General features: G+C 37.5%; 1 protein-coding gene across 1 annotated transcript in view; it reads right to left on the minus strand.

Annotated features, from left to right (window-relative positions):
* stip1 (stress-induced phosphoprotein 1) overlaps positions 1 to 24,033 on the minus strand; it is a 51,548-nt gene that overhangs the window by 15,349 nt on the left and 12,166 nt on the right. The window contains exons 2-4 of the mRNA XM_016249072.1: positions 8,959 to 9,168; positions 8,317 to 8,458; positions 3,717 to 3,858 (exon numbers count right to left, since the gene is read on the minus strand). Of these exons, the coding sequence (XP_016104558.1) occupies positions 3,717 to 3,858; positions 8,317 to 8,458; positions 8,959 to 9,168 (494 nt within the window). The remainder of the gene's footprint in view (positions 1 to 3,716; positions 3,859 to 8,316; positions 8,459 to 8,958; positions 9,169 to 24,033) is intronic.

Here is a 24,033-nt window from a genome sequence, read left to right on the forward strand (position 1 = left end):
GGGCTGTAGGGGTACTGTAGGGCTCTACTGTACAGTCAGACTGTCATTATAAAAGTTTAGTGTGACATAAGAGCAGTGGTTAACAAATGCAGATTTTTTTCATTGCTGATGCTGATATTTTAGGAAGGTGGCCGATATAAAACTGATAAATATGATATGACACTATTTAAAGATAGTAAATGACTAGTAAATGTTTACTAAATTAGATAAATTATATAAAAAATAAATTGACATTAAAATATATAAAAAATATAAGCCTGTAAAATACTGGGCTCCTGTTCTCCTATTTGTACTCATTAAAATGCCCTGATACCAAAAGCCAATACCACACAGTGTGTGAACAATGCTGCATCCAGACAAATAAAACACTGACAACAGAACAGAGCAGAATAGAGTTATTAGAGATTCAGGATATCGATGAAGTAGGGCTGAGACAATAAATCGATGCATCTCATTTTGCGGATCAATTCTGAGATTATCGGAATGCATCATGATTCTCTCTCGAATCGATTCTGAGTTTAGTTTTTAACAGCAGATGGCGCTCTACTAGGCTAGTTTTTGATCGCGCACTCAAATGCTCACAAAGAAGAGTAATGGAATGGCACTTTTCCACTGCGTGGTACGACTCGGCTCCGCACGGCACGGTACTACTCGGCACGGTTTGCGTTTCCACTGCAGTTCAGTACCGCTTTAGAGTGGGCGGGATTATTCACATGTCGTTATAGTTGCGCCGCCTCTACTACCACGACTCCTAAAAAAAAAAACCTTTTTCATTCTGCGTCGCCCCATCAAGCTCTCGCTGGATCGCTCCTCTGCTATCAACGAGAGGAACGTCTGTTCTTCCGCAACAGACAACACAACTTTTTGGTTGTTAAAAAAAAGGTGCGCTCGTTCAAAACCAGTTGCGTTCAATGCTTCGCTGGCCTTGCTGATTTAAATCTAGCGGTTCTTTTGTGTTGGTGTCGAAAGTTCAGTGACGCAGGTAGAGACGATTCTCTCCGGCCAATCCGTGATCAGCAGGATCACGTCACGTTTTGGTAATTGTAAGGATAAAAGAAACTAAAATACTTTGATCTCCTGAGAAACAAACAATGCACTGGCATCTTCAGGACACCCCACAGAGGGGTGGTGCGGGAAACGTCTCTCTCACACATGCATCTGTGCCTTTCATCTCCTCCCTCCACTGGATTCACTCAAACTGGTCAAGAATATAATGTTCTAAATGAATGCAAATAAGATTTACAGTCATGTTTGGTTTCATTTGAATAGTTTCAGGGCAAGTGGTACAATGGTCTTACGTGGACCTTACAGTAATGGTACGGTTCACTTGGAACCCCAACCGAGGTGGTACTAAAAAAAGTACCAGGTACTGTACCCAGTGGAAAACCCCCCAAAAGTGAACAGTACCGAGCCGTACCATGCAGTGGAAGAGCACCATAAGTTGGTTAAATGTACTTGCACATCAGCTTTTATGATGCAAGATCAATGTAAACACAGCCCACTGTGAACAACCTTGTAATTCGCTTCAAACTTGGATTATTTTAGGTTCAAATGGTGCGTGTGAAAGGAACTGGAAGCAAGCAGAATTCGTCTATTTCTAAAGCACGCAGTGCCATCTGCTGTTAAAAACTAAGCTCAGAATCGATTCAAGAGAGAATTGCGATGCCTTTGGAAAATCTCAAAATCTATGCAGAATCATTTCTCGATTCGTGATGCATCAATTTATTGTCCCAGCCCTACTATGAAGTACATGTAATTAATATAATGTTAAACATTCAATATTCACGCCTGTATAGCTGATGTGCATGAGCTGAAAAGCAAAGCATGCTGAGTGGTTTGAGCGTGTGGCGGCAAAGATGCGCAAGCTTGTCGAGCAAACATCCCTTTCTCACAGACATCACTGGAAGGTTTATAGTTTGGTTGGATATGTCAAAAGCAAGGAAAACAATGCACAAATTACTTAAGTTACTTGACGGTAAGGAGACAGAGGGGGAGAGCGAGCGAGAGATAGAGAGAGCATGCGCATTTCTGATGAATGAATCACTTAGCATATACATCATTTGGATTAAACCTAAATCATAAATATAAAAAACAAAAAATATAGGGGCATTCAATATAAACAACATTTATTTTAAACGGCAAGCATACACAACTTTCTTTAACGCGAAAGTGAAACTAGCAGCCTATGTGAAATGCGCTAGGCTTATGCGTCTTTCTCATTCTGCACCAATACAAATGTGCATGCGTGTTGCGCATGTTTTGCTTGCTTTATGTTAATTGCATTATATGAGTCGCTTTGGAAGTCACATCACATTTCAGATGATAAACAACATGACTTATATTTCAGAAAATATGTTAATCGCTGTTATTAAATTTAGGGGTGTGCCACATCATACAGTCCACGATAATATTGGTATAAATTTTTACATGATTAAAAAAAAAGTGTCATATCGCGATATAAATGATGCGATGACATATGGTGGATATACGTTCCCTAGCACGCACAACAACAATACCACCACCACAAACCCATTAGGTGTGTTCGACTTGAAGCAGCGCTGCGCAGACTGATCGGTGTATGACATCAAAGTCGGTATGACAAAGAGAGCGGTTCCAGAGCATATTCGAGTGCACACTCTTACCTTCAAAAATAGCCGAGGCGCATATCTTTAGCGAAGCAGCGCAAAGAGAAAATTCTGAAATGTGCCACGGCTCCACTGGTGTAAACACAAGCATTGACTAGAGTGGCCGCGTCGAAGCCGTAACGCGCCACAGACGCGTGCAGTGTAAATAAGGGGTAAGTCACTCTCGCGGTATTTTGATGTCATACACCGATTGATCTGCTTCAAGTCGAACACACAGCTGCTGCTGCCACCTTATGACAATAGATTTACACTTCAAATGAGGTAGTCTGCCATGACAGTAGCTCATTGGAAAAGGAAAATGCCCTTCATTTTGTTTGCACTAACAAATGCTGCTGCCTGCCAGCTGTAATCAATAAAACGGTCCATGTTTTTATTCCCCTATATCGTCATAAATATCGTTATCACAAATATTCTTGAAATATCGTGATATAATTGAGGCTATATCGCCCACCCCTAATTAGATTTATGTATAACCTTCCTGCATTGTTAAAAGAAATTGTCTTGTGATTACAGTGCTGAGCCGCTACAATGGAGCAGCTCTGATGTACTTTTAAAATTAAAGATGAAATACGACAGAGAAAATGAACAGTGAAAGTAACCAGCTAACTAACATTATTCATAATCTTTTAGTTTCTGTACCCTGTATTTAATTTTTTTTTTTTAAATTGGCATGAAAATACAGGTACTGGTGTACTCTGTATAGGCAAGTACCAAAAATAATAAGTATCGGTATTGAGCTTCTTCTGAAAAAGTGGTATTGGTCCATCCCTACATATTATAGTTTTTTTTTTTTTTTTTTTTAAAGAGGGATTTAACAAAGACTGTAAACTTCTGAAGAAAATAGAAGCTTCTGTGCATCTGTGCTCGGGCACTGCATTCTCAGTGCTGCCAAAAAAGTCAGATAGTTATTGGTTGACACCACTAAGAAATGCCAAATATCAGCAAACCACTATACAAGAGACCATTGCGTAGTGTCACGGATTATTATGTGATAATGACAAGCCGACTGTACATTATGCAAAGAAAGACACAAATAGAAACCGAAAGGCAGAAGGCATACAGAACACATACGTGCCAAGCTCTGAGGGCTTGTTCCTGAGCTGCTCCAGCAGCTCCCTGTAGCTGGGGTCAGACAGGAGCGCTCTGGTTCGATGGTCACCCTCCAGCTTTTCATACAAGTTGGGAATGGAAAATGGGTTCATCATCTTTCGCTCTGAAAAGAACATGAAATCATCAGTTATCACATTAAATCTTTCAGTTTCTCACCATGTTCCTCCACTGACACTACAAATAATCTTTTAATTTTAAGAAAAAGGTACAAGAAATGCTGGGTGGTATGAACAAAAATGTATATAACAGTATTTTTCAAAATTGTCTTGGTTTCACAGTATATGACGGTATTTATTTTTTTCATGCATGGTGTTAACCACATTTTCTACTGATTGAGAGAGGAAATACTGCAGTAGATTGACTTCAAAAATTCTCATTTTAACTGATTTTAGGACTGGTGCTGGTGCTTAAGATATTGTTTGTCATTTATTGCTTCTATAAAAAAAAAAGGAAAAACTAAAACTAAACATAATAATACTGATAAGATAACAATACTACTACGAATTCTACTACTAATAACAATATTAAATGCACTAAGCATTAGGCATTGGCCGGTATGAGATTTTGACGGTATGATAACCTTAAGCAAAAATATCACGGTTTCACGATATTGTTGTTACAGCTCTAAAATTTGTTAATTTGAAATGTCTGGGTAAAAAACTAAACAAAAAAAACAACTGAACAATATATTTTGAGCAACATACAGAATATTTGGAACAGTAGTATGCGTTTATTTTTTCTTTGATTTGTTTCTGAAATGTGGGCTGTCTTGCAGCTTTTGATGTGGATGGTTGATTTGCTGCTAGAGCTACTGCTGCCCTAAAAAGAAGAAAAATAAAGACGGGCATATTTTTTTTAAACAGTTATTTAATTTTAGTTATATAATTCATATACATATAATTTATTTATATAATTTCATATATATAATTTGATTTAATAATCCAATTTGAAGCAAAAACTGAATGTTCTGACCAGCTTTGTGAAATTATACTACATGCCTGAAAGAAACAAACAGCAGAAGCTCTGAATGGGACGCAGATTCACTCTCTGACAGCAGGAGGCGCTGATAAAGCATTTCCTTGATTATCGCAGTAAACAAAGCAGAGCTACGCTGAAACACTGCTTTAATGTGAATTATACGAGATGAAAAGAAAATACCATCTAAACGTTTCTGAAGACTGTCAGTTCCCCTCAGAAACACGTTCATATAAACCCCCAAATCAATATTTAGGATTTTCTTCCAATAGTTTGTGCATCATGAACAGTGAGTGATCTGCCTGCTACAGTATTTTTCTGTGCGTCTTCAGCGTCTCTGGTCTCCGTTAACGGGCGTTTACAGACTTCTTATTTTCACAAATGACATTTGAAAAATTATATGCATTGCAGCGCAGTTTGTGCAAGTCCAGAACAGAGATCGGCTGCAATAAAACAATAAACAGCCGGTTGCCGATCGCGTAAATTCCAGAGGAAGCTCCTTCGGCCGTCATACACACACGTGAACAGAGCATGTGAGCGGAGCGGAGTGGTAATATTTCCTTAAGAGCGCAGAGCGCCTTTCTGAAGATTCCGCTCCGCTCGCTCAACCCAGAATTAACCGTTTGTTAATTCGTTCGTTCCCTAGTTTTAGTAGGCCTAAATCGTGGAACAAATTATTATATTTCGTAATTACTTATTAAAATCATTATTACTTAAAATTAATAAATAATAATACATTAATTTAAAAAAGAATAATACCTGCTGACGTCGTAGAAACGAATTGTTAATTCGAATTATATTCGGAGCTCCGTAGTTATTAAATAATCTCAGTTAAACTGTAGACCTAAGCTAACACACAGCTGTATATAGGCCTAAATACAGAACTACAGAGTACAGAAGATATTAGCCTACACCACTTGGATTTTGGAAAACCAGTACTGGATCCCTCCCGCAAAATCTCCAGCATCCCCAGTGCTTCTTCCAGCGCTGAGCGAGTGTTTTCGGGCACAGCGAATGCTGAAGCCTGACACTTTGTCCAAGCTAATGTTTCTTAAAGTAAATTCTAAAATCCAGTAAACATCAAGAGACGTTTTAATAGACCACAGTTCCCCGCAGTTATCGTCTATTTTAACTTGACACTAGAAAGTGTGTTTCTTTCATTGATGTCAGTTCATAAACCAAGCGTTCTTTAAGTGCATTTTATCTTGCGTGTGCTTTTCACAGGCTTTATAATCCAGGTGTATTTTGTAAAGATCTACACACATTTCATCTCGTGTGTGTGTGTGTTTGTGTTTTAATGAGCCTGTTTTGAACGTTCTATTGCACAACAACTGCAGATATTTTCACAGAAATAAAGTTAATGAAAATCAAATACACTTTTTCAGTTTTTGCATTTTAGGTAGGTTTGCTAAGGTTAGATTCATATATTTAATAAATTTTAATTAATACATTACAATTAATAAAATTAAGAAGAATGTAAGAATTTCGCTCTGAAACATGATAATTGCTATTTATCGGCATGCTTAATTTTAGGCAATAATCCAAGAATTTCGTTACAAACAGTAAACAATTAGGCCTACTAGAGAAATTTTATGTCGGAGCGGGATCTGATTCACGGTGAGCGGAATATTAATGGAGCGCTTGCTTGTGCGGTTAGAGCGACTGAGCGGAGCGCACGTCCATAGAGCGGAAAACGTAGCGAAGCATCACACCGCTCCGCTTCGCTCACATGCTCTGCACGTGACCGACCGCTTGCTTGCACCAACAGGAGGGGGAGGGGTGTGTTACTCTCTACACTGCACTCAACCTGAAGGGATTCCTACACTTTCAGTCTTTGAGGAGACATGAAAAACAGCACATACCGCAGGAACGGTATAACAGAATATATTAGAGATTTTGAAACCGTGACATTTTCAAATCGCGGTATACCTTGAAACCGCTAATCAGCCCATGCCTACTAAGCATTAATGACCTGCTGGAATCATGAATATTAATCACGTTGTCGGTGTTCGCTCCAACTGATTTGCTGAAATCAAAACAGGGACGATAATAAGTCAGCGCCAGCCAATGAGACTGCCGATTGCGCATTTGTTCCGCCCACTACCAGACAACCCGGCAATTCTTAAAAGCTGAAGAATTCCAAAAGGAACTCCGTTATTTTGACAGGAAAATACAACAAAGAATATCGTTTACATGTAGCGTGTCAATTCTGCAATGTTATGTAAGACTCTCTCGCTGTCTCTTTCACTGTGAGGTGTGCGCTGTTACACTAGAGTTTACAGTACGTCAAATACAGGTGCGCTGCGCATCCATTGAGATGAACTGAAAAATAGCACAGATCGCTTGACAGAGAATGAGACTCAGAAGCGCTCTGTCAGTGTGTTCAGTGAGTGAACATATGTCCGTGATAAACTTATACTAAGCCTCCAACTCCAACCAAGGCTAATATTAGACATCATTTAGTTGCCCAAAGTGAAGATTTAGTTGCATATTTACTCGCATTGTAGAGGTGTGTCCATCTTCACCGTCCCGCTTAGTAATACAGCTGTGCCCTCAGCACAGTGAAAAGGGACTCCATCGTGCCACGTCGCGTTCCAAATGTTAAGCGACATACACCGGAATGGCAGTATATTAAAAATTCATATCATAACAAAAATAGCCACTAGATACAAGCAACCAGGAAAACTACTAGGTATTTTTCACCCAAAGAGGCTTAAAGTACATTAATTTCAAACTGATATGTGCTCTTAGGCTTCACACCGAGTGTGAATATTTTGCCTTGAACAAGACAAAAATCCAAAATCCATTTTGTAACTAGGGCTGTGTATCACCAGCAAAGTCACGATACAGCGGCCACAATAAGATACACTACTAAGAGCTGGTAGCATAATTGTTTCTAAAGGTATTAAAGCCACAGCTTTACTGTTAATAGAGAAACGTGGCAAAACGGTGGTAATTCATACACAGCCTCTCTCTCTCGGTGTCATAAATGAACACTTGATGAATTACACTGTTCTGAGAATAGAATATTGAAGTGGAGATTGCTAAACTGTAAGCTAACCACTGTTTTCAGAAAGCAAGCGCGTTTATCCACAGTGGTGATAGAGCGCGTGTGGTTGACATAAGATACGTTGAGATAAGTAGCACATTTAGCAGATATTTCCGTATTGCGCAAGTGGGAAACTCTGTTTTGGGGATTACGTCTCTTAATATCAGGCAACCCAGTTGTGTTCCTCTGCACCCAGATTAAACCTCGTTGTAGCCTATATATATGCTCTACTCATTCTTTTTTAGAAACCTCGCACTTTTCTACTCAGTTTTAAATATTGTAAACTTTTAAACAAATTAAGCATGGTCCACTGCTGCACACGTGCCACAATATCGATACAGGGCCAGCTGTATCGATACTCGTATCCTCAAATCTCTGTGACGATACATGGTTGTATCAATATTTTGAACATAGCACTAGTGTATACAACATTACACTCTACTCTTGATGTGAATAAATCCATTGGTTTCGTATCAAATGTTTTGCTTTGTGGAAATTCTTCCAAAATCATGGTTAAAAGGAGGAGACATTCCTCACCTGCTAAGCGTGCGTCAATGTTCTGAAGTCCCTCCTTGAGTTGCTGATTGGACGGCTCTTGGCGTATCCCCTCCTGATAGGTCGCTTTGGCATCCTCTAGTTGCCCAAGAAACTCCAAAGCAGCTGCTTTTCTTGAGTAGCCCTTAATAAAAGATGAAAATTGAAGATTAAAACTAAAGTAGAAATGGCAACAGAAGGAGATCAGGGAAAGAGCGACACTAGGGGTGGGCGATCTGACAATTTTATATTGTGATCAATCTTGAAGACGTCTACGATCTACAATCTTTTATGTCCTTAAATTGGTGTGCTTTCCCCTCTTCTAAACTTAATGTCCAAATCAGTCCAATCATGTAATGTGACTGTTGCAAACTGCAGTCTACTGTGGGAAAATGCTTTATTTTAAAAAGTTATTAAAAGCACATTAACTGCAAAGGACACTGTTGTTTAATGCAATGCTGTGTTTTAAACTCTTCAAATAGATAAGGCATAGGCTTGTTCCAGTCTGGATATTCTCAATAGTACATCTCAAAATTGGGAAGATCGCGATTCAGATTGAGAATCGTAATTGTGAGATAAGATCATGATATAATATTTTGGGAGGATCTCCCACCCTAAGTGACACTAACAGCAATAACAACTCACCTTGCCCCAGTTCGGCTTAATCTTTATGGTTTGGCAGGCATCTTTCAGGGCATTGTCATAATCGCCCTTCTTGGCATAGGCGGCAGACCGGTTGCTGAAGAGGACATGATTGGAAGGGTCTAATGTCAGAGCCTCAGTGTAACACCTAACCGCCTCATCAACATTTCCTGCGCTCAACGCCTTGTTACCTTGATCTTTCAGTTGCGATGCCTAAGGAGAAAGATGGATTCAAAAGTAAACATTACATTCAACAAGTTTTCCCATTTTAATACGTCAGGAAGAGAACAACGTCAATGAAAACAGCATTTGGAGGAGGCTAGAGCCAGTTGTACCAGCTGAGTGTAAGTTACAACTTTAGACATAAGGTCCACTAAACACCTGTTGACACCAAGAAGGAGTACTAAAGATAACTCTAACGATAATCATATTAGTGTCCACACCAACGCATGATAACTTGTCTTTTGAAAATCATATTTCCCATGTTACAAAAACAGCATTCTTCCATCTTAGAAACATTGCCAAGTTACGAAACATGTTACCTGTTCCTGATACAGAAAAGCTAGTTCATGCATTCATGCCCTCTAGACTGGACTATTGTAATGCACTGCTAGGTTGTTGTCCTGCATCTTCAATAAACAAGCTACAGGTAGTCCAAAATGCAGCAGCTAGAGTCCTTGCCAGGTCAAGAAAATATGATCATATTACCCCAATTTTACAGTCTCTGCACTGGCTACCTAATTAAAGGGGTCATATGATGCGATTTAAATGTTTCCTTTCTCTTTGAAGTGTTACAAGCTCTTGGTGCAAAAATAAGATCTGTAAAGTTGCAAAGACTGAAGTCTCAAATCCAAAGAGATAATCTTTACAAAAGTTTAGTCAACCACGCCTACCTAAAACAACTCGTTCTAACATGCCCCCACATGTCTAAGTCACGATGTGGGAAGATTTGCATAATGCCCCCCAAATGTTCACGCAAAGAAAGGCGACGTAACTTTTATTCTCGCTGTAGTATTGTTGCCACCGCTGCCATGCCGTGGAGACACTATGTTTCATTGTAAAAGTGAAACTACTTTGTTTGGCCTTCCAAAATAGGACGATATCCGCTTCGTCATGCCTAGAGCTGATCCGTGCTAGTCGCTGAGGAAATGCATCAACTTCGCGCGGTGGCTCGCCGGATCGGCTTTCACTGTGGACGAAGCAGAGTCCAGCGCGGGGTCGTCACATGTGGTTGCTGCAAGCCCGCCAGCCGCTCCTTCGTCGAATCCACTGGCTGCGCCGTTCTTAAGCTCACCGGCCTCCTCTCACTCAGCCCGCCGGCCGTTCCTCACTCTAGCCGCCGGTCTCTGCTCACTCTAGGCTGCCGCATGTGACGCTGTGTTTCGCTGTGAAAGTGAAACTACTTTGTTTGGCCTTCCAAAAGAGGACACGACTAGAAATCAGTGGTTAATCGCGAGCTTCATCTTTCAAAATACGTAAATGTAAAGACAGAGCCCGAAAGGGGAACAGAGTTACGTGACAGACACAGTGATGAAGCTGGTATGTGTTTGCAGTACACAAGCCACCGTTAAGACAGCCGACTCCACTGTGATGTGACCCCGTCTCTCTCTCTCTCTCTCTCTCTCTCTCTCACGCACACACGCTGTGCAAAACTCCGCATTTGAACAGTCAATAGCATTACTTAAAATACATATATAATAGCAATGAGGCAATAATAATTAGTTAAAATAAAGAATCAAAAAGCAAGAAATCATATGGTTTTATTTAACAAAATTGTTAAAATACAATGTATTATAAACAATAGAGCTAATGTACATTATGCATTACAACAAAGGCCTGCAGAGGGCACCAACGGCCTGACAATTGTTTTTACCGCGAGCTTCATCTTTCAAAATACGTAAATGTAAAGACAGAGCCCGAAAGGGGAACAGAGTTACGTGACAGACACAGTGATGAAGCTGGTATGTGTTTGCAGTACACAAGCCACCGTTAAGACAGCCGACTCCACTGTGATGTGACCCCGTCTCTGTCTCTCTCTCTCTCTCTCTCTCTCACGCACACACGCTGTGCAAAACTCCGCATTTGAACAGGAGCTAATGTACATTATGCATTACAACAAAGGCCTGCAGAGGGCACCAACGGCCTGACAATTGTTTTTACACATTACTGTGTGAACTAATACTTGTTCAACATGGACCAAGCACCATTTCATTGAAATGTCCACTTAATCTTTAATACTTGGCAATTTCCTTAGGACAGAAATGCTATAGCCACTGTAATTAAATGAATATGTGGACATCAAAACGTGTAAACTCAAGAGTGAGGGTTTGAGCTTTTATTTCGAAACCGCGATGCATTCTCCTGTGTTCGCATAGATTTATAAATGATTTACCTTACAAATCTGATGAAATGGCGCATGTTGCGTTCCCAGATGAACGTTATAATAAACCCAAACTCACAACAACATGCAGAGATGGAGTTTGAGACGCTCCACACATGTAAATAATAACTGTGAACGGAGCCGCTGTGTGACGCATGTACTTAACCTACACGCACAGGGCCAGATTTACCTCTTTTCGTGACGTGGGCAAAACTAATTTTTGGGCCCCCCTTCCCTATTAATATAATAGGCCTAATATTACCACCCAAGCAAACTAAAATATTTCTTAAATCATTGGAAACCATTACAGTGTTTTCTATCGCAATAAGTGCTTGCCTTCAGTCAATAAAAATTGAATGTAGGTTCTTAATTTGTTTGAGAATTCAAACAAATTGCATTTCATTCCATTAATAGGCGAGGCGACGTGGCCACATAACCACTTCGGGAGTGCATTATTTCTCTAATAATTTTAACGGCCTGGAGTCACAATCACACATCAATTGTTCAGATGATTTGTTTCAAGACATTTGACATGTTTCCGTCCTGAAATCTCATGGGTGTTGAACTAGCTATTTTTTTATGCACCTCATCCCAAACCTTCCATTGCAAATTCCAAAACGTCATTTTGGAGCTAATAACAAGAGGCTTGAGCAATTGATATGCAGGCTAACAGGTATTAATGCAGTCTAACGCAGTTATTAGAGAGAAAGAGCGAAAGATTAAGGGTGCTTTCACACCTGCAGATCGATTGCTTTGTTCCGAAACAGGGATTCAAATTATTACAATGTTGCTTTTTATTCTTGGTGCGGTTCGCTTTCACACGGCAAAGTTTCGAAATGGACTAAATTTGTTATATAGTGATTTTGGAGAAACACATGATTAGGGCTGCCACTAACGACTATTTTTATTTCGATTGATCGATCAACTAATTTATTGATTCATCGATTAATCTAAACGATTAATTTCCCACAAAAAAAAAAATCAACAATTTTACTTAAGAATATTTTATTAAACTATATTTCATTAAACCAAATGAAATCCAAAAGTAAAACCTTCCATTGCAAATTCCAAAACGTCATTTTGGAGCTAATAACAAGAGGCTTGAGCAATTGATATGCAGGCTAACAGGTATTAATGCAGTCTAACGCAGTTATTAGAGAGAAAGAGCGAAAGATTAAGGGTGCTTTCACACCTGCAGATCGATTGCTTTGTTCCGAAACAGGGATTCAAATTATTACAATGTTGCTTTTTATTCTTGGTGCGGTTCGCTTTCACACGGCAAAGTTTCGAAATGGACTAAATTTGTTAATACAAGTCTTAATACAACTAATAGCGAATCTTTGAACTTCTTCAAGAACCTCGCTACTGAGAAATGTCTTGTAGCTTTTCAGCTGCAAATCTCTTTTATTGATAAATTCGCGGGACAGCCGCAGCGCTGATGACAAGTTTCTGTCCGCGTCTCCGCGAGTACGTGTCTGTGTGTGTGCATGTGTGAGAGAGAACGGGAGAGAGAAAGTGTGATTTCCATACATCAAAAAAAGGTTGAAGACATGGAAATAGGTTGTCAATTTTACCCTATTGTTTGTTAAAAAATCAACAATTTTACTTAAGAATATTTTATTAAACTATATTTCATTAAACCAAATAAAATCCAAAAGTAAAAAAGTAAAGTGCAAGCAGCAAGTGTCCATCACATAGTCCAAATCACTGAAATCAAAGTTCAGTATTATAGTGCGAGAATGACAACATATCCACATGTTCTAGAAAAAAACACTTTCTAAAGGAGTATTTACCAGAATTTATTTAGGAGAAAAATGTAAATGGACAGTATTTCTTAAAAAATTATTTATGTATATATATCATGCAGCCTTGGAAAACAGACTAATAATGTGTTTTATACATTCTCGTCTGTGAAATGCGCCACTTCCGGTATTTTGCCGGTTAGTCGACAATTTTTAAAAATCAAATAGTCTAATAAAATCGACGAATCGCGACAGCCCTAAGACATGATATTGGTCTCATAAATTGTCATGTTTGACGCTATGTTAAGCAAACATACTACCTTTCCCTGTTGCCAGGAGAAACGGTTTTATAACTAATTTTGGAAAATACATTAATGTAAAAGATTGTGTTTGTTTTTAAGAAGGGCAAAAGCAAAGAAGGGTAAGTGAGGGTTTAAAAGAAAATAAAGGGTTTAAAACGGTGAATAGAAAGGTGCCAGTAAAAAATTATTTGAGGTATGGGTAAGGTTGGGCATCGTTTGAATTTTTATGATTCCGATTCTTGTCCATTCCTAATTTAGATTCCAATAAGGTAAAAAAAAAATAATAATAAAAAAATCATATATCAATATCATTCACATTTATTCTAACTCTTATTGCAAAATATGTCCTTGTTAGCTGAATGAATGAAAATCAACAGGCTAAAGAACACTTACACAAGGATGTGTGTGCAGCAGAGAAAACAGCCCGTGAGTAGGGCGATAGAGCTGCAAGATTAATAACGATTAAGATCGCGATCTCGATTCAGACAACCACACAATCTCATTTCTAAATGACAACGATTCTCCTGTGTCTATAAAAACCTTTGACAAGGTCTTACCGGATCATTAAAATCGGTGTTCGCACTGCCGCTGACACACAGAGAGCAGTTACCATGTTTGGTTAAGAAACAGCTTCACAAACAGTCTTTTCAACTACACCATATTATTTCTGTTGTACAGTCATTCATATGACAAAAATACTGGATGAAAATGTATAATTCAGATATAAACATTGATGTCTATGGTAGCGCGACCAAACTACAGCAAATCCGTGTTTGAAATTAACTGCCACATAACGTTTGTTTCGATTGCATTGTTTCGTCACTAGGTGGCGAAAAGTGACTTAAAATTTATAATTGAATGAATCATTTATTCAAGAGAATCGTTCAAAAATGCCGATTCATCCAGTAGGTTTAAAAATGTAAGATTTTTTAAATGTTTTTTTAAAGAAGTCTCTTCTGCTCACCAAGCCTGCATTTATTTGATTCAAAGTACAGCAAAAACAGTAAAATGTTTAAATATTTTTACTATTTAAAATAACTTTCTATTTGAATATATTTTAAAATGTAATTTATTCATGTGATTTCAAAGCAACATTTATCTGAAATAGAAATCTTTTGTAACAAAAAATCTCGGATTTGGATCGGCACTATCGGAGCCGATACCGATATGAATATCGGATCGGCCGCATCTCTACTGAAAACAATAGTCGATTACATGACAGAAAAAAAAAAAAAAAAATTATTAAAATTACCATTATTTTATGCTACCATCAAATTACCATTGTTACATTTAAAACATTTTAAATAAGTTAAAATAAAACATTTGAAAAATAATACATTATTTTTAAAAGTGTATCTGGGTGTAAACTAAATTTTTACCTCAGACCTCACATGAGTTTTCTTCGTGTCAGTTGTGGCGAGCTCAAAAGTGACCACGCGAAAGGCGAGTAAGGTGTGGGATTATTTTGAATTAGAAAAAATGGAAAAGTTTTGTGTAAAGTCAAACTGGCTGACATAATCATATTCAGTACAGGCACGTAGGCGTTAGCTTAGAGACTAGCCAAAGCCAGCTAATGTCAATCACGTCATTTACTACAGTCCGCCGTCGCTGCGATCCCGCCCGCGCCATCTATTCCTCTAATGAAGACCCACTTCGGTGGTGATGCGGGATGTACAGGCGCTTTCTGAAATTCTGTTGGCTTGCTTTTCGTTATCTCTGCGTGCCTGCGACTTCAGTTCCTGCAGAGCGCGTTTTTTCAAGTGCAGGAATTGTTAAATCACCTCAGGTCCTGTCTTTCTTTCTGTTCGTTTAGTTTTTAGATCATATAGCCTACATGATGCCGTTTTAATGCTATTCCTTGATCAAATTTCCTATTGTTTTTGACTTGTTTTAATATGTTGGCTAACGTTATATGAAGATGAAGAATTCTGTCAAGCTATTGATTGATTTTCTATTGTTCTGAATTTCCCCAGCTGATTTTAATAAATAAGCATTGGCTGACGTTGAGTGTGTGCTTCCTCTTTTTTTTCTCTTGTTAACGACCACCTAAAATTAAATGATTATAACGCGAGGCAAGCGTACGGCATAATTGTGACCTATTTTTAGCGGAATTCATTGAGGGATTTGACAGTGCGATTCATAGATTAAGTATTTCAAATGTAGGCTATTATATACACGCACAAAAAACCTAATTATAAATGTCTTTATCATTACTTTTGATAAATTTAAAGGATCCTTGTTAAATAAAAGTATTAATTTATTTAACCCCCCACTCCTCCTCATTGATAATAATAATGATAATAATAAAATGTTTCTTGAACAGCAAGTCAGCATATTAGAATGATTTCTGAAGGATCATGTGACTCTAAAGACTGGAGTAATGATGCTGAAAATTCAGCTTTGATCACAGGAATAAATTTTACATTTTAAAATATATTCAAATAGAAAGCAGCTATTTTAAATAGTAAAAATATTTCACAGTATTACTGCTTTTGATGTATTTTGTATCAAATAAATGCAGGCTTGGTGAGCAGAAGAGAATTCTTTAAAAAAAACATTAAAAATCTTCGTTCAAAATCTTTTGACTGGTAGTGTATATTAAAATGTTTAATAATTCATTCAAATTAATTAAACAGTTTTAAACAGACTGCAGCAATAATATTTTGCCACACATTATTTTGTTTAGTTCAGAATCATGACGTCTATTTGAGTAAAATCAATTTATCCTGAATCGTGCAGCTCTAGTGTGCGATATGACGATTTTTGATCGTGGACGATAAAAATGTCTCCATGATCTGCTTTTGAAGAAATATTGTAGAATCATGCTACAGCGCACATTCTATAAGTTGCAGTTCTGGCGCCTCCGTCTCACTGTACAATGCCACATACATTCACATCTAATGTTAACTCAGCAGTAAAGTTACTCTCACAGGACACTGCACTTATTCACAATCACAAAAGTACATTATTTGCATGTGCTTTAAAGCCTTGCCAGTTAAATGTATAATTCACGTGCTGGTCAGGGTGCGCTTTTTCTGAGCGCTGCGTAAATCTGAAGCACGCGCATTAAAAAGCCTGTCAAACAGCACCTGATTTCTAAACCAAGTTTTCTTTTGTGATAGTACTGTCAAAACACACAAGGTTTACATATAGACTCAGTTGGTTATGTCTAAAATGAAAGTAAACAGTTGATAGAAAAACGTATACGTGCCTGTATATTAGATGCGTGCAGGTCTTAAAGGGACAGTATTAAACATGCAGCCGACTGTCATTAAAGGGATGGTTCACCCTAAAATTTCATTCCCATCATTATTTACTCACTCACATGTTGTCCCAAACCTGTATTAATTTCTCTCTTGTGCTGAACACAAAAGAAGATATTTTGAAGAATGTGGGTAACCAAACAGTTGCTGGTCCACATTGAATTTGATAGTAGGAAAAAAAAATTAGTGGTCGGCTGATATATCGGCCATGGCCTTTTTCCAACTTAAAATCGATAACTTTTTCTGTTTGGCCAATGAGTTCGAGGTGGGACTTTTATTTTGACGGCGCTGAGAGCGGCAGTGCCTGCGCACATAGTGTTCACATTCTCCTTGTTCGCTGTCGTCGTTAACAGTTCTGTCCAATACGAACAGAAATCCGTCTAATAATCAGAAAGAACTGTTAAACAAAGGAATTAAAATATATACAAAAAAGTATTATAACGATTGCTTTTATATTATTAGTTATACAAAAGGCAAACATAATACTTTCTCGTTTGCCGTCAGCATTCAGCAAATACGCATTTATATCATAACAAATATTTGAATAACTAATGAACATTTAATTTAAATAAATTTGCAAACTTAATCGGATCCAGTTGTGAGATCTTGTGAAGTGTGCATTTGTATCCTGCAAGATCGCGTTTTCTCTGCGTGATTGGGTCCGGCCAGAAATCCGTCTAATAATCAGAAAGAACTGTTAAACAAAGGAATTAAAATATATACAAAAAAGTATTATAACGATTGCTTTTATATTATTAGTTATACAAAAGGCAAACATAATACTTTCTCGTTTGCCGTCAGCATTCAGCAAATACGCATTTATATCATAACAAATATTTGAATAACTAATGAACATTTAATTTAAATAAATTTGCAAACTTAATCGGATCCAGTTGTGAGATCTTGTGAAGTGTGCATTTGTATCCTGCATGATCGCGTATTCTCTGCGTGACCGATATCGGCATCTGCTGTCAAAAAAAACTATCTGTCGACCATTAAAAAAAAAAAATACTATGGAATTTACTGTGGACCAGCAGCTGTTTGGTTTTCCACGTTCCTCACAATAGCATTTATGTTCAATTGAAGAAAAACTCATTCAGGTTTAAAACAACTTTTGAGTGAGTAAATGATGGTATAAAAATAAAACACTATGACAATTGACAGACAGGTGACAATTTTTATTTTAGGCTGAACCATTCCTTTAACATTAGGGTTAGGGTGCTTTAGGAATCACTCTATATAGTGTTTTATTTATATATTTGTTCATTCAATTTATTGAATGCTCTTGCTAAATATTACATACATATACAATACATATTGTACCTGAAAATAAAGCACTGTTTGTGTTGTTTGTATATTATGTGTAGTTGCAATATGCATCTTTGTTCTTTATTAAAAAATATGACAAAGATTTTTATCTTCGCCCACTTTGGCCTAAATATCTGCCATTCTTTTTTAAAAATTATTATTTTCATTTTGTTACCTTGAAAGGCTTTGTCTTTATAATAGGGGAATTTGTTTGGCTGTAATGCTCAAGACAACTTGCAAAATAGTAAAACCAACATAAAAATCGTGATATGATATTTTTTTTCATATCACCCACCCCTACCCATGAGTCTTCTTGACTTGAATGGTTTAAAAATCACATTGAAAGTGTAGCTTGTTATAATAACAAAGGTGGACTCCAGGCACATTTTCGGTAGGACTAAAAAAATAAAAAAAATAAATAAAAGAGCATTTTATTTAACATTTTAACCCATACCTAGGCTTGGGAATCCAAAATCTATTCTAGTAAATCTAAATTAGGCTGCGTTTTACTCACCCCCGATGCATCCTAGGTGTATATGACTTTCTTCTTTCAGACGAATCCAGTCGGAGTTGTATTAAAAAAAAGTGATTATGTTTTTAATATGGATATTTTTCTTACAAAAACGCATCGATTCGCTACAGGAGGCCTTTGTTCACCCCCTGGAGCAGTGTGAGACACTTTTTTTTTTTTTATGGAAGGGTGCTTTTTATTTCACGTCTTTTGAACCGAAGCAATGCAACACCCGCTGAGTGCAACGATAGCGCTTGAAAGATATAAGACAATTTTTAATATAACTCAGACTGGATTCGTCTGAAAGAAGAAAGTCATATACACCTAGGATGCATCGGGGGTGAATAAAACGCAGCCTAATTTTCATTTTTGGGTGAACTAACCCTTTAAGGTCAGGAATCGTCTAGTTGTTAAATTAATTTCGACTCCTCTGACTCAGATTCCTTTGTGCGCATTTTAGTATGTCTTTAAACTATTCAAGCACAAGAAGACTCGTGCTCTATTTTCTGTACTGCACACATAGGGGCATAGCCATCATTTCAGAAATGAGGGGGACAGAAATGTAAAAAAAAACAAAAAAAACTTTTGACTTATGTCTAATTGACAAGCTTCTTATTTTTTCTTATGTATTTTAATTGGATAAGAAATCAAATACACTGCTGGATGATAACCAATAATTTGTATTCTATAATATTTTTTTCTGTATTTTCCTAATGACAATTTTAGGATTAGTTTATACAAACAGGCAGAATAGTTTCTATACTGTATTACATTTTGTGTCAATTAGCACTGCATTATTCATATACTATATTTATTACCTGGACATAACCTGAAATTACCTTTTTGAGCTACAGCAATAGCGGGATGCCTTTGTCCATATTAGGGATCCTGCACGTCATAAGTTATTACTTCTACTAGGCCGTTTTGGACCTTCTGTGCGGCAGCTCCCTATGGCTTCGAGTATGAATTAATCATGCACTGCATGTTTACATCGTCTCGTTTTGGATATGAATAAATAGTCCGGTCATACATAGACTCATGGCCATTTTAACCATTGGGCTAGGCAGGGCTGAAGCCCCGGGGCCCGAGCAAGGAGGGGGCCCGTGATTGGCTGTGGAGTAGTTGACTGGAGCGCCGATCGCCAAAGCCACCACGCCCCCCACTCATTAGCGCAGTTATTTAGTTGAGCTTTTCTGTAAATTCCATGCATTACCATCTGAGCTTAAAACGTAAAGTCTGAATTTGGTTTACCAATCAAATGCATTTATTCTATATTTGACTTTTGAACGATATGCGCACGTATCTATCAGGTGATTTCTGCCCAGTATGTCTGCATTCACCTCTCTTCACTTTGTTCTGGAGTAATCTGCAAAGAACAACATTCAATAAGTACAAATGTCAGCAATTCTAAAAGAGAGAGGGGCTCAAAAACGAAAAACTTCAAATACAAGCAACATAAAAAACATGACTTCATAAATTCCCCAGCTATCAGGTTATTTTACTGAAGCTGATGATGGAGTGGAAGTTGCTGGAACAGCAAGTGAACCGGGCACATGGAGCAGCTAAAAACAGTGTCATCGTCAACACAGATTTTATGTTAGTTTGATTATTAACTGGATTTATATTGTTTTTGTGTTTGAACAAACTATATTAATTTAAGGGTTGGGAGATAATTCAGTAGAAATATATATATTATATAAGCTTTAAATAGGATTTTTATACCATTTTATCAAAGTTCTTGATGCACTGAAATTTCATAATTTTTGTTACCACTTTCAATATCAATGTAAAATAATACTAGCATAAGTAAACATAAGCTTACCATTATAAACCATTTGTTTTAAAACCTGCTTAAAACACCTGTATGGAGGAGTGGGCCAAAATCCCTGCTGCAGTGTGTGCAAACCTGGTCAAGAACTACAGGAAGCGTCTGACCTCTGTAATTGTAAACAAAGGTTTCTGTACCAAATATTAAGTTCTATTTTTCTATTGTATCAAATACTTATTTCATGCAATAAAATGGAAATTAATTAGTAAAAAATCATACAATGTTATTTTCTGGAATTTTTTTTTTGATTCGGTCTCTCACAGTTGAGGTGTACCTACGATGAAAATTACAGATCTCTCCATTCTTTGTAAGTGGGAAAACTTGAAAAATCGGCAGTGTATCAAATACTTATTTGCCCCACTGTGTGTGTGTGTGTATATATATATATATATATATAGGGTACAACGGGGCTAAAGGTACCCCGAGGTAAAAGGTGCCTTTGATATTGTTTATATCTAAACCACTAGATGGCACAAAAACGTGTCGTACCACTTTCCAAAACATCCGTTTTTCAAGATGCATGTGAATATTTGTCTGATCTTTGACGTGATCGCGCGCAGCAGTGCAAAGTTATAGATTTAAGTAGCAAATGAGAATCACTAAAATTAATGCATATATTTTGAGAGAAAGGTCTTCTTTATGATTTTCAGTTTTGTTTTAGATCATTAAAGCAACATTTTTTAAATAACGAAAGAATATGTAAAAGGCTAAAGGCACAGTAACTAACTTGATAATTAATAGATGGCTGACTTTTCCATTTGTTGACATGACACGGTTAGATTCAGATGGTAAATATCATATATTATGTTGGGTGTTAGAGATAATCACCATGTTTAGAATGAAACCATCATATTTAAAAACATGATATTAATCATAATAAAATATAATTTGCTGTTACTACTGTAAATATATATTCAATTATTATTGGATCTCCTTCAATACTTTCAGAATCTTTACTTAATAAAACGATTTTGTTTCTGTATTTTAAAATGTATATTTTTTATATTAACACATTTTAATGACAGCATATTTATTGGAAAAAAAGTAATACTTTTATTACAAACTTTGCTAAAGTGATTGTTTTGAACAAGTATTAACACTTGTAACATTATTTTAGCTGAAGTATTTGTATAAATACGTGTGCCTTTTACCCCATGCTGGTGAGCCTTTTACCCCGTGTGTGGGGTGAAAGGCCCCTCTTGCCACCGCATACATTTATACGATTTTTAAACAAAATAAACAACTTGAATGATTTATTTTCACACACAATCTGTTGCTCCATTGATGTTCAATACAGCATATATATTTTTTCTGCAAAATATTTTAGGCGCAGTGAATGGCACATTTTTTCTTAAGGTGGGCCTTTAGCCCCGTTGTACCATTATATATATACAGTGGGGCAAAAAAGTATTTAGTCAGCCACCAATTGTGCAAGTTCTCCCACTTAAAAAGATGAGAGGCCTGTAATTTTCATCATAGGTATACCTCAACTATGAGAGACATAATGAGGAAAAAAAATCCAGAAAATCACATTGTAGGATTTTTAAAGAATTTATTTGCAAATTCCTCTGTAAAATAAGTATTTGGTCACCTACAAACAAGCAAGATTTCTGGCTCTCACAGACCTGTAACTTCTTCTTTAAGAGGCGGCCCTGCATAGACCATCTTGTTTGTTCGCCCATGTGCACACGTATACAAAGCACGCACATGGAAAAAGTTATTTTAAATGCATTTGATTGACAGATGAATCATGGTTGATTGATCAGCCAAATGAACATAAAAATGCATGCGCTCTTATTTCAATGTTGTTGTTAATGTTGAGGTTATTTTAGCTTTTGCACTGTTAAAGAGGTTTAACACAGATTTATGAGCAGTATTGGATTTGAAGATGTTAGAAACGCACGTCATTGTTGTCATGTGGTGAATTTGGCCAATCTCAAACAGCTGTGTCGTTATCAGCGCTCCTGCAGTCGCTCTTGAGAAACTGCACCAGCTGAGTCAGCCGGCTGCTCTCGAAAGCTCTCGCGGTACTTTGATGCCACACGTGACAGTGACGTGGCGTCGGTGCCGGTTCAAGTCGGACTAAATTTCTAACCGGCATGCACTGCTTCAAGTCAAATCAGAGATATTGATCCAGTTTGACTGTAATAGCCCCATTTTATTTCCTAACAATGATGTCGGACCATGACTACAACTTGATTGCTCTTCATGAAGCCTGCGATGAAGACATGATTGAGGAGATTGAAGTGGACCAGGCTAAAACCATTGAGGACAAGGCCATGTCCAAAGAAGATAAGGTTAACTGGGACCGATAAAAAACAAAAGTGTGTCGGTGGAGAGACTGCGTGACACCGTGGATACCGTGCACCGGCTTGGAAAGAGAGAGAGAGCGCCGCCACCTCAAACAACGTTTCCAGAGTTGTTATCATTCAGTTTGGAATGCGCACGATTCGGGATGAAGTCTGGAAAAAATCTAAGGATGCTAGAGTCTGCAAAGATCTTCACATCAGCTTCAAGGAAGATTTTTCCAAGGAGGACAGACTCGCCCATTCTAAACTGTGGCCGTTGGTGCAGGAGGCCCGAAGGAGGGGGAAGCGTGCGTACCTGAAGGAGGGCTATGCGCTGATTGACAACAAGAGAGTGGACCCAGACTGACTTTTCTTTCGGCACTATTGTTATTGTTCTTAAGGTATGGGTTAACGTTTTTTTTTTAACAGGGCTATTGCAATTTATTACGAAGTTTTGTGGCTAGTAAAGTTACTCATTCCTGTGCATCTTTTCGGTTAACTTTACTGTTATATCTGTGCATTTATAGACTCTTTATTTTATGTTATCCTTGTTATCGTTAAATGTAAGGGGACTGAAAAATGTTTTTTTTTTGCAAGAAACACATTCTGAATGTGAGGACACACGTTTTTGGAAACTTCAGTGGGGGGACTCTGCCTACTTTAGCCATGGGAGATCTCATTCAGCTGGGGTTATGATTTTGTTTTATAGGTTTCAAGGCTCAATTGTTGACCATAAAAGTGATACAAATGGTCATTGGTTAATGGTGACTGTGGAGATTGACGGTGTTAAATTCATCTTGGTATGTGTATATGGTTACAATAGCAAAGCACTAAACAAACTGTTTTATGCTGACCTGTGTGTTAAGATTAACCAATGGAAGGTGACATATTCAACGGTTGAAGTTATCATAGGGGGGATTTTAATTTGGTCCCAGACAACTAAGTTGACCATCTTCCCTCTAGAGGGCACCATCACACTTTTGATGACATTTTCAATAACCTGGTTGCAAATACAAATTTGATTGACTGCTGGGGGTTAAAAAAAATGCAGGTGTTAGACAATACACATGGTTCAATGAATCTAACAATGGGCAGTGCTCCAGGTTGGACTACTGGCTTATTCCATTTAACTGGTTTGATAATATCTCTAAATGTGAAATCTCTACAGCGCCACTAACAGACCATTGCTCAGTGACTCTGATCCTTACCATAAATAATAACAAGCGACCTCAAAACATAATTTGGAAATTCAATAGTAATCTTTTGCTTAACAACGACTTCTGTGAAGAAGTTAAAAATCTTATTGTTGAGGTGACATCTTTAGATGCTTCACCATTAAATAAATGGGAGTGGTTTAAATTCAAAGTTAAAGAAGCAGCAATTAAAATGGGAAAATATTCTAAGCAAATGCGGGTTAAACAAAAGGAAATTGTTAATAATATTAACATTCTATGCT

Source organism: Sinocyclocheilus grahami, unplaced genomic scaffold (assembly GCF_001515645.1).
Source record: "Sinocyclocheilus grahami isolate Dianchi unplaced genomic scaffold, SAMN03320097.WGS_v1.1 scaffold908.1, whole genome shotgun sequence".
Taxonomy (NCBI): domain Eukaryota; kingdom Metazoa; phylum Chordata; class Actinopteri; order Cypriniformes; family Cyprinidae; genus Sinocyclocheilus; species Sinocyclocheilus grahami.